Raw genomic sequence first — 12,687 nt, 5'->3', positions numbered from 1 at the left:
TGCTGCTGTTACCAGAATAATATAATTTGTTCCTTTGGTTCTAATCAAAACACATAATTGGTTATTTTCAGATAGAGTCTGCAGTAGCTAATACATTTCTGTAAAATTAAATTTATTTACAGGACAACATTTTCTCAGTGGAACAATACTTGGTTTAGACATTGTGGAAGAAATACGTGAAGAGACTCATAATATCAGTAAATATGTACAGAATGTGTTGACTGAAACAGATAATCAGTTTTTCAAAGTGCAAAAAGAATTAAAAGATTTAGAGAATGGTTTACCAGAAAAGATCAGATATTTAGAAAATGTATGTATCAACATGATAAGTAATTAATTACAGAGCTCAAGATAAGAATATACGGACTAGATTGTTTACCCACAATTATTTACGAAATATTATTGTAATTTAAACATGTTAAAGAAGTCTATTCTGTCTTTTGAGAGAAAAAAAACAGTTATATATATATTTGTCTTTTTTCATCGGTCAGGACAAGGTAAACATTGGTCTGGTCAAGTTTTTTTTAACTGTAAATAATTTTTATACTAAGTGTTGTAATCTTCCCTGATACCAAACTTGGTAATATCCCTTTCAATAACAAAAAAGTTATTGGGCATTTTTATTGATCATGTGTTTGTTGATCTTACTTACTGGACATTCTTCTTGCTAATATTTCATTTTTTTTTAATATAGTTAAGAAATTAGATGCACTTTTGAGCTCACTTTGCGTCCAGCGTCCCTCGTCCGTCGTCTGTCGTCATCCGTTTTTGTTAACTTTTACAAAAATCTTCTCCTCTGAAACTACTAGGCCAAATTAAACCAAACTTGGCCACAATCATCATTGGGGTATCTAATTTAAAAATTGTGTGGCGTGACCCGGCCAACCAACCAAGATGGCCGCCATGGCTAAAAATAGAACATAGGGGTAAAATGCAGTTTTTGGCTTATAACTCAAATACCAAAGCATTTAGAGCAAATCTGACATGGTAAAATTGTATATCAGGTCAAGATCTATCTGCCCTGAAATTTTCAGATGAATTGGACAACTCTTTGTTGGGTTGCTGCCCCTTAATTGGTAATTTTAAGGAAATTTTACTGTTTTTGGTTATTATATTGAATATAATTATAGATAGAGATAAACTGTAACAGCAATAATGTTCAGCAAAGTAAGATGTACAAATAAGTCAACATGACCGAAATGGTCATTTGACCCCTTTAGGAGTTATTGCCCTTTATATTAAATTTTTAACCATTTTTCGTAAATCTTAGTAATCTTTTACAAAAATCTTCTCCTCTGAAACTACTGGGCCAAATTAATCCCAACTTGGCCACAATCATTATTGAGCAAAATTGTTTATCAGGTCACGATCTATCTGCCCTAAAATTTTCAGATGAAGTGGACAACCCGTTGTTGGGTTGCTGCCCCTACATTGGTAATTTTAAAGAAATTTTGCAGTTTTTGCTCATTATCTTGAATATTATTATAGATAGAGATAAACTGTAAACAGCAATAATGTTCAGCAAAGTAAGATCTACAAAAAAGTCAAAATGACCAAATTGTCAATTTACCCCTTAAGGAGTTATTGCCCTTGATAGTAATTTTTTAACAATTTTCATAAATTTTTGTAAATTTTTGTAAATTTTTAGAATATATTTTGCACTGTGATTACTGGGCCAAGTTCATTATAGATAGAGATAATTGTAGCAAGAAAAATGTCCAGTAAAGTAAGATCAACAAACACATGATCAATAAAAATGCCAATAACTTTTTATACGGCCGCAAATTTTGAAAAAAATTTCGTCGTATAATGCTATCACGTTGGCGTCGTAGTCTGCGTCGTCGTCGTCGGCGTCCAAATACTTTTCGTTTTCGCACTCTAACTTTAGTAAAAGTGAATAGAAATCTATGAAATTTTAACACAAGGTATATGACCATAAAAGGAAGGTTGGTATTGATTTTGGGAGTTTTGGTCCCAATATTTTAGGAAATAGGGGCCAAAAAGGGCCCAAATAAGCATTTTCTTGGTTTTCGCACTATAACTTTAGTTTAAGTTAATAGAAATCAATGAAATTTTGACACAAGGTTTATGACTACAAAAGAAAGGTTGGTATTGATTTTGGGAGTTTTGGTTTCAACAGTTTAGGAATTAGGGGCCAAAAAAGGGCCCAAATAAGCATTTTTCTTGGTTTTCGCACAATAACTTCAGTTAAAGTAAATAGAAATCAATGAAATTTTAACACAATGTTTATGACCACAAAAGGAAGATTGGTATTGATTTTGGGAATTTAGGTCCCAACAGTTTAGGAATTAGAGGCCAAAAAGGGACCCAAATAAGCATTTTTCTTGGTTTTCGCAACATAACGTTAATAGAAATCTATGAAATTTAAACACAAGGTTTATGACCATAAAAGGAAGGTTGGTATTGATTTTGGGAGTTTTGGTCCCAACAGTTTAGGAAAAAGGGGCCCAAAGGGTCCAAATTAAACTTTGTTTGATTTCATCAAAATTGAATAATTGGGGTTCTTTGATATGCCGAATCTTACTGTGTATGTAGATTCTTAACTTTTGGTCATGTTTTCAAATTGGTCTACATTAAGGTCCAAAGGGTCCAAAATTAAACTCAGTTTGATTTTGACAAAAAATGAATCGGTTGGGTTCTTTGATATGTTGAATCTAAAAATGTACTTAGATTCTTGATTATTGGCCCAGTTTTCAAGTTGGTCCAAATCTGGGTCCAAAATTAAACTTTATTTGATTTCATCAAAAATTGAATAAATGGGGTTCTTTGATATGCCAAATCTAACTGTGTATGTAGATTCTTCATTTTTGGTCCTGTTTTCAAATTGGCCTACATTAAGGTCTAAAGGGTCCATAATTAAACTAAGTTTGATTTTAACAAAAATTAAATTCTTGGGCCTCTTTGATATGCTGAATCTTAACATGCACTTAGATTTTTGATTATGGGCCCAGTTTTCAAGTTGGTCCAAATCAGGATCTAAAATTATTATATTAAGTATTGTGCAATAGCAAGTCTTTTCAATTGCACAGTATTGTGCAATGGCAAGAAATATCTAATTTCACAATATTGTGAAATAGCAAATTTTTTTTTAATTAGAGTTATCTTTCTTTGTCCAGAATAGTAAGCAAGAAATATCTTATTGCAAGAATTTTTTTTAATTGGAGTTCAATTTATCTTTCTTTGTCCAGAATCAACTTAAATCTTTGTTATATACAATATACTATGTATATTCACTTTTTACTACCAACTGATAAATTTAAATAATCTTTTCCATTCAGTGATAACAAGCAGTTTTTTTTACATCTTAATATTTTATGATGTATTTAAATGAGTAGTTATTGTTGCAAACTCCATTAGAAAATTTTAATTGAGATTAGTTTTGGAATAAGGGAAAGGGGGATGTGATTAAAAAATTGGGTTCAATTTTTCTCATTTGAAATTTCATAAATAAAAAGAAAATTTCTTCAAAACATTTTTTTGAGAGGATTAATATTCAACAGCATAGTGAATTGCTCTAAGAGAAAACAAAAATTTTAAGTTCATTAGAACACATTCATTCTGTGTCAGAAACCTATGCTGTGTCAACTATTTAATCACAATCCAAATTTAGAGCTGAATCCAGCTTGAATGGTGTGTCCATACTAGCCCCAACTGTTCAGGGTTCAACCTCTGCGGTCGTATAAAGCTACGCCCTGGGGAGCATCTGGTTTGTTATTGAAAGGGATATTACCAAGTTTTCATAATTTTTTGTAAATTTTTGTTAATTTTTAGAATATATTTTCCACTGTAATTACTGGGCCAAGTTCATTATAGATAGAGATAATTGTAGCAAGAAGAATGTCCAGTAAAGTCAGATCAACAAACACATGATCACCAAATCACAATTTTGTCATGAATTTATCTGTGTCCATTGTTTAATATTCACATACACCAAGGTGAGCGACACAGGCTCTTGAGAGCCTCTAGTTATAATTGCATTGAAAAGACGTGTACAAGAAAGCCAAAAGACAGTGACATGCTAAAATTATGTTTATAAGTTTTTATATTGCGACTTTTCTAAGTATTATTTACCTCTTCCTAAAACAAATTATTTGTATCGAAGTCAGCATTTTTGTAGATGAAACACAGTTGGACTTGTACAAGTAATGTTTACTTTTAGTTTCAATGAATATAATAGTGTAAAGGGTAGAGAAAATTAATTCTCAAGAAGATAAATATTTAGATTGTATGTACTGTAATCAATGGTAATCTTTCGATTTTTTCAATATCCACATCTGATTCACACTGCCCAAATGTAGATCGTCTTAATGTTACTTTAAAGCCATTTTGACTGCTGAAAAAATTGAAGTTAATAATTTTGGTAGAATTTTCTTTGATCATTCGGCAGATCAAGCATTATAACATTGTTTGTCAGGATACTACGTATCCATTATATAACAATGGACGAAAGATCAACTTCTTAATTTTTGGTTAAAATACCAGAGAAATACAACAAGGGAAGGGTTGAGCACTCACAAACATTGTTTAACCCCACAACATTATTCTTTATGTGTCTGTCCCAAGTCAGGAGCCTGTAATTCATTTGTTGTTGTTGTTTCATGGCTTAAATATTTGTTTTTTGTAAATTGTATTTTTTATGAATTATGCTGTCATGGCTGTAAGCTTTCTTGTTTTAATTGTTTCATATTTTTCATATTGAGGCCATTTATAGCTTACTGATAATTGCTTAAATTGTCATTTGCTCTGATGGATAGTTGTCTCATCAGCAGTCCTTTCATATCTCATATTTTTTATATAGAACAGACCTATGATTGGTAAGATTTTCCTATATGATAAGTGCCGTTTGAGTACATATTGTGTTTCAATGTGAATTGTCATGCTATATTCTTTTATCGAGAAGTGGGTGTAATGTTATTTACACACGTTTACGAAGTTATCCAACCTTTATATTTTGGCACAATACTTGTCATGGAAGCAAGACAGGTGTTTAGCAACATTTGTGTCTTTGAAGTTAGGTGTAGCATCCCATACGAAAAACATGACACATACTCCAGCAGGACAGTAGCCGTACTGAGAACCTTACTTATAATAATCATTAGGACTTTACTTTGAATTGCTTATAATGGATACTCCAGTTGGACTTTCAGCGAAATTAGCCGTAAACCGGCTCGAAATATTTAAATTAGCAGGAGTCAAGTTAAGAAAGTCCAGCTGGACTTTCATAAAAGTACGTCTGAAAAAAATCCACCCTGCATTTCTTGCAAAAACATGGCCTCTATAAAGTTCAACCGGACTTTACAAAGTCTGGCTTAACTTTAAGAAGTCCAGCTGAACTCTAAAACTTCCAGTTGTACTTCAAATAGTCCGGTTTGACTTTTAAAGAATATCTCAGCAGGGGCTGATCCACAAAAATGGGGGATGGGGGGGGGGGGGTCCAACCCCCAGAACCCTTCCTCTGGATCCACCACTGCTCAGTTTTTCTTCAGATGGTTGATTCCTCTGATTTAATTTGCATCATGCATCCCTTGTTATGATCTGAAAAAACAAAAAAAAACAGATGGCATTTTTTAATTAAAATAAAGTTAGCTTTGAAAATCTCTTACACTGTAGAAATCAAAAACCTTTCAAACCAACTCAAAATAATAACCATTCCTTAATAATTTTTTTGGAATAACAATTCAAAATAGGAAGTGACTGTGACAAAACCTCAGGACAAAACAGACAAGATGAAAATGTTTGCATGAATAAATATTTATTGTAGGTTTTTTATTCTTTTTACTCCTCAAAAATATAAATTAAGCTATTTATAATGTTTATAATATTGTAATTATTTTATTAATATGTTGAATAAAAAGAGCATATCAGATAATATCACCAAAATTCAATTTATTGTACTTACCAGAATATGCAACCCAAAATACATGCACACAAAAATCTTCCTAAATTGTCATTGATGCCTGTCAGAAGGATCCATCTTCTCTATTTAATATGATTAGAATAGCTTCCAAACATTTGCTTTATATCCAACATATCCAATGTAAAATTCTCATTTTGTTCAGGAAAGAAGACACATCTTCCTGTTATTCCAAATTCAAATTTTGTTGTATTGCAATACATGAGGTTGTTTGGGGAGTTGTTTAAAATGTTCTTCTTATGACTTCTTGCATATATCTTAATTTTGAATATGTAATATATTAAAAAAAGAAAATTAATTATTAATTTGTTTAATTATGACATGCTTAATAAAAGTGATAGTAATTGCAGATATATGTATTTAGACATGTGTTCTCCTACATATGGCCTCAATCTCTGTGGAGATAGTACTTCCTGTGACCTGTCCAGACTGAGGTTAATTGAAAACAGATGGCAAATTTCTACAAGACTACTGCTATTAAATCGCTGTTATGGCTCAAGTTTCTAATTGAGGTTAAGGAATGAATGAGGGGGGATAGGACCTTAATTGGGACTCTGGGATCGGGGGTTTTTAGGCTTGGGATTTCAAGATTGACCCTTTCAGAATTTGGGTATTCTTAATTCAAATTTCGGGAAGTCGGGTTAAAATTTCTTTAAATTTGGGACCTCAGGATTTTGTGTTTTTAAGCCAGGGATTTCGGGATCAGGACCCCTCCTACCTACCCCCCTCCATGAATGATAATTATTTATTTTATGCATTCATCTAATTTAATATAAATATACTAAAAAAAAATTCTAAGTCTAAAATCCTTCTCATAAATGACTGTAAAATTTTCTAAGACAAAAATCCTGCTGATCATTCTACAGAAAGGATAATTTTCCTCAAAAGTCCAGCCGTGTTTATTTTCTTGTCAGAATTACAAAAAGTGCGGTTGGACTTTTAAGAAAATACAAGGTGGCAAATAACCCAAGTATAAGAAAAAGTATGTGTACGGCTCATGTCAGTCGGACTCACTGGACTTTTCAAAGTCAGACTGGAATATGTCTCAAGTCCAGCCGAAGTCCAGTTGAACTCCTGTTGAAATTTTCGTACAGATTACATACATGTGATGGACTGTGAAACTCAGATCAGGAGATTTGGAAATTTTGGTCAGGAGATTGGGACTCAGATCAGGAGGTTTTTTATCGACATAAATTTTGTCTTTAATGTAACCATATGAAGTAGAAATTGTGTTTTTTCTACAAATTGTAATATGTTTAAAGTACCCTTATTGCCTTTCTATTTAAATAAAATAAAATATTAAGAAGAATCTGTTTCCTGCTTAGTTTTGCTTTGTTTTTGATAAATGATTGTTCACTGCTTGCAAATAAATCATTATATTTATCTATCTTATCTGTATAGATTTTTATTCATGTCTCCATCTCCTTATCATTGGTAAATGTATAGACAAATAAGAAAGAAATAAGCTCTACATGTTTGTTTGCAACATCATAAATTAATTAAAAAAATAACAAACACTAACAGTAGTACTGCATGGCTTTTAAGAATTATGAAAGTCATATTTGTAGAAAACTTAAAAAGACTTTTAAACATTGTAAAATGTTTTGCTTTTTCTAGCTTACACAATAAATTTTATAAATTCTACCATCTACAATTCTCAAACCCAACGTTCTATAATCCCAATTTAACTATTAACTACAAATTTTATTAGTCTTTTTTTTTTATCTTTATTTAGTCTAAATGTACATGTTGTATGTTCCAGTCACAATATTGATAACAGATTTATAATATAAACTTCAATTTAATCCTTGAAAGGAGGTCTAGATTGCTAAAATAATTTATAAATTTATATTTTTTTATTTGTTCCAAAACATTTAAATTCATTTAATCAACATCCTTTTATGATTATTTGATTAAAATATATATCATTTATAGTCTTTTTACAATTTACATTTTTAAAAGCAAAATAACTGAAAACAGGATAAAACAAAGGGAAGTAACAAAAATGTATTTAAAATATTCCCAATACACATCGTTTTTATAACACAACGGCAGTTAGCCAGAGGTAAACATCGTTGATTACCAGTATGTTTGACACCCCAGCTGTCAAGTGAAACCAATTAATTATACATCTTCTTTGATGCACAGGTAAAATTTAACACAGGTGTCAATTACACCCGTACAGTACTTAGGATCGAAATGATCAAATATGGCGTCTGAAAATTTTCATTCATGAAATATTTCATACACGGGAGTTTTTTCTCCTAAACGGGAGGACGGGAGGAGACCCCTGAAAACGGGAGTTTTGTACTCCCGTCGGGAGGTTCACATGTATGAGATTAATACAAGCATTTTGTTTTTATTTATATAAATACCTTACGGCATTAGGCCATTTTAAAAAAGTATTCACTTCTCCTTTTTGGTCTTAAGAATAATTCTCGACTGAATCAATTACTATTTTTAAGTTGTGTTACCAATTTACAGATTTAGGCTTGCTTGATTTTTCAGGGTCTTGGAGAAAAGTGATGTTAATAATGTTCAGATCCACAGTTGTAATGTGGCCAGTCAGATTATATATGAATAATATAAAGTTCTAGCACTTGTTCAATCAGGAGGTTTAAAACTGAAGCAAAATAAAATCTATTTACTGAAAATCTTTTATTTTTAGGAAAGTAAGCAGCACAGAATAGAATTAGGTGAATATTTCCATTTTTTTCTTCATACATATATACACATTTTCAAAAAAAAAACTAATGGCATTCTGGAGATCACTGTAGCTTTTTAGGAAAAACTGTAGAGTTTCATATTGTGATATGAATGACATATATGGTAAATATTTCAAAATTAAGTCTTAACATTTCAACCACAGGTACTAAAGAAAAAAAGAGATCACCATATTGTCCCCATAAATGCACATAAACAAAAGACTGTTGGGCTGAGCATATTACATCATTTTTTTAAAAAATAACACTACTTATATGATTTTGGTGCTAATATGAAATATCTAAATTATTTATTAATTCTCCATTATACCGCATCTTCTTATTTTTATACTACCTTATTTCTCATAATAAGTGAGAATTTTTAAAAATGGGCAAAAAAATCAACTGAAGGATATTGGAACATAATGAACATTTAGGTCAATCAGACTTTTTCTTTCTATAATGATTTTCATAATAATAGACACTGTTCTTGACCCCTTACAGCTGCAGTCATTTAAATCTTGCACAATGTTTTTGATCTAATATTGTAATTAACCATGAATCACATTCATTCTAGATAATGTTTTTCACAAGCTAACAAAGGATATTACCTTTAGTTACGTACTCATTAAAATCGGCTGTAACATATGCTAGCAAATGAACTTGTATAATTTTTGTAAAATTAAAACTTAAGGTAACATAACCTGAATATCTTCATCTTAATTTTTCAATTCTGCAGATATGTTTTCTGAAATCAAAACAGTTTCTCAACTGCAATACAGCAAACTTAATTTCTCAAATGTTATCCTCAATATCAATCCGTATAATTTTTGTAGTTTTTATAAGTCAATAACTTTTCTTAATAATATATTCCTTGTTATAACCCTCCCACTGTTTATGCATGGTCTTTTATGATATTTTTGTTTCAGTTTTTATTATCAATCAAATTGAAATTACATCTTCCCAAATTTCACAATCGGTAAAATGATTTTTTTCTAAGTCATATGCCGAATTGACAATCATTATCCACATCTTCATATTTTTCTACTTATACTCATAAGAATAACAAATAAATTGAGTATAATAAATTGTTATTTTGATGATATAATTGTCAATGGTACAACTCATTAAGTTTTTCTGCATTAGTTTATTGATAGCAACTGCTTACAATAAACAAAGATATTTTCCATAAAGTTACATTACTGCCTGTACATCTCAGTCTTTCGACCATTTTCAGACCCTGTCCATGGATCCATTCCAGCAGCAATTTTACGAATGGACAAGGAATCAATACGAATATACATGAAAGCATTGGAATCTGGCTCAGAAATCAAACATGATATACGAGTAATTATTGTTGGGAAAAAAGGTGCAGGTAAAACCAGCCTCGTTAGAAACTTGTTAAAGGAAAACCTTAACAATGTTAAAAGCACAAACGGAATAGATATTCATGTGAAAAGATGTAAAATTAGAACAGCTGATGGAAAATGGTTTTTTCAAGAGGGTGAGCTTTCCTTAACAGAACATTATGTTTATGACATATTTGTTACCACTTCAGCTGTTTCCAATTCATATCGCTGTTAACATGGTTAAAGCAAATTATAATCAACATGGTTAAAGCAAATTATAATCAAAATTTTAAAAATATGAAGCCTGTAAATGACAATACATAATGGGCTTTGCTCATTGTTGAAGGCCGTGAGGTGACCTATAGCTGTTAATTTTTGAATCATTTGGTCTCTTGTGGAGAGTTGTCTCGTTGGCAAAAAAAATTGTTTTTTTCTAAAACAACTTGGCCAAATACCTAAAAACTTTAATTGAGTTTCATTGAGTATTTATTTTATAGATTGTATTCGGGGATTTGATCCATTCAAAAACATAAAGGCAGTTTCTATAAATAGAAAATAAGGGTCAAATGTAGTTTTTGGCTTTTATCTCAAAAGCTAAAGCAGTAAGAGCAAAATTGTTACATGTGATAGTGTTAAAAGGTTTAGATCTACCTGTCAAGTTTTCTTCAGACCAATAGGACAACTTGTTTGGTAACCGTCCAGAAATAGTTAGTTTTTAGGAAATTTTACTGTTTTGGGTTATGTATTTTCTGAAATAGTATTATATACTGAGCCAAAAAAGTTTCGCAACACTTTTTTTCAAATTTTTTGTTGTTTCTGGATATTTTTTTTTATTAAACATCATTGATATAATCCTTAGTTTTACCTGTAATTTTAAACTGTCATACTTTTTTCCGGGTGATTGATTTCGCGCCATTTCAGCTTTGCACGTGTAATTGATGTTTTAGCTTCTGTACTGTACTTTTAAAACAAAATTTAATTTTTTTTTGCACTAACATTCAGAAACTTCATTGATGCACTGAAAGCATGGCTGAGAAATTGATTTTGAATAACACTATACTCATTTCCGCATTTTGACCCTCCTGTGCTCCATACAAAAAATATCCTAATGAATATGAGTGTTTAACATTCATGTTGCTTCTGACATGTCATAATTCCATTTTTTTAATTATCAAAATTATATGTTGTTATGATTTTGTAATAAAGTAAAATTTCATTTTTTTGTTGCTAAACTTTTTTGTCTCAGTATAGAAAGAGACACAGTGTAAATGACAAAACTTTTCAGCAAAGTAAGATCTACAAATAAAACAAATGACTTAAAATTAAATTAAAGGTGAGTGATAACAGGTTCTCTTGAGCCTCTTGTTTCTACTTCTGTAAGTTCTACAAAATTACATTTCCTGCTCCATTACGTCTGTATCTAGTCACGTAACTACCACTTAAGGCTGGTTGACTACAGATATGCCTTATAAGTTTCATCCATCTAATGTTAATGTTTCTATAGTTTATTTGAATGTCAAACATATTCAATTTGCATTAAATTATAAACTACAGTTTACTAAACTAACAAGAGACAGTCTTTTCTACACTACAGGTGCTGTACTTACATATGGCATACTTGTGTTAAAGCCTCTTTTACATATAAGTAATATATATATAAGTATTTATTTCTAAGTTTTCCATCAATTTAAGTTTGTTACCCAGATGTGTTTTTGCCTTTTTATGACTATACTGAACAGCGGTATACTACTGGCTCATTTATTTTTGACTTATTTCTAGATAGTTTTATTTCTGATATCAGTCAGCGAATGTTGAGATCTATGATAACTCAAACAAGGGTGAATGAATCTCATAGAAACAAAGAAACTGCAAATCAACACGAAGATACAATTGACCTGAATATAGTGCATCCACATTTATCAGTTGAAGAAGCAAATGTTCAAAGCAGAGATACCGATGACCTTACCCAATTGGCTGCAGGTAAAAGTAAACAGGAGTCTTCAGATGTCACTGATAAAATGCAACATGATATAGATCTCCGAGAAATGATTGATTCTGCAAGAGATATGGATGATAAGGAGTATGCTTCTTTAAGTTTCTGGGACTTTGCAGGTGATAGAGAGTTTTACAACACACACCAGACGTTTCTCTCTAAAGAAGCCATATATTTGGTGGTTACTAAGCTAAATGAGGCTGATGATGAAACCAATGGTATCTATATATTAGAACTATTTTGTCTTTTGAAAAACTAGTAAATGTATAACATATTTAAGTTTCAATGAGATTAACTGACAGACAGTTTCTGTCAAACACAAAAAGGGAAATAACTCATGTTCGTTATCATTTATCCAGATTAAACAGATTGTCCTGAAAATATAACAAACATTTTTGGAAAAAAAATCGAGCGATAACTTTTAATGCGTCTGAAGAGAAGCAAAATATAAACAGTATACCAGAAGATTACTCCTATATTGATAAGTGCACTTTAGAAGGGGATGTGTTTCAAAAGCTAAAAAACAGCGGTCAAATATCACAAACAAAATCTTATTGATCTGGTATGGAACAAAAACGAACCTTTCAGAAACAAAAAAAAAGAATTACAAAAATAATAAAAATAAAATTAAAAAGTAGAAAGACCAAAACAAGAGAGCATGATATGTATCTGAAAATGTATTATTTATCCCTGGAAAGGATAAGACAA

General features: G+C 30.9%; 1 protein-coding gene across 1 annotated transcript in view; it reads left to right on the top strand.

The window, feature by feature from the left end:
- The window catches only part of LOC139503327 (uncharacterized), a 45,741-nt gene that overhangs the window by 15,928 nt on the left and 17,126 nt on the right, over positions 1-12,687 (top strand). The window contains exons 3-6 of the mRNA XM_071293097.1: positions 123-310; positions 8,604-8,631; positions 9,875-10,141; positions 11,766-12,197. Of these exons, the coding sequence (XP_071149198.1) occupies positions 123-310; positions 8,604-8,631; positions 9,875-10,141; positions 11,766-12,197 (915 nt within the window). The remainder of the gene's footprint in view (positions 1-122; positions 311-8,603; positions 8,632-9,874; positions 10,142-11,765; positions 12,198-12,687) is intronic.

This window comes from Mytilus edulis, chromosome 14 (genome assembly GCF_963676685.1).
Source record: "Mytilus edulis chromosome 14, xbMytEdul2.2, whole genome shotgun sequence".
NCBI classification, from domain to species: Eukaryota; Metazoa; Mollusca; class Bivalvia; order Mytilida; family Mytilidae; genus Mytilus; species Mytilus edulis.
Note: the sequence above shows the minus strand (reverse complement) of the source record. Positions and strands in the feature narration are given on the sequence as shown.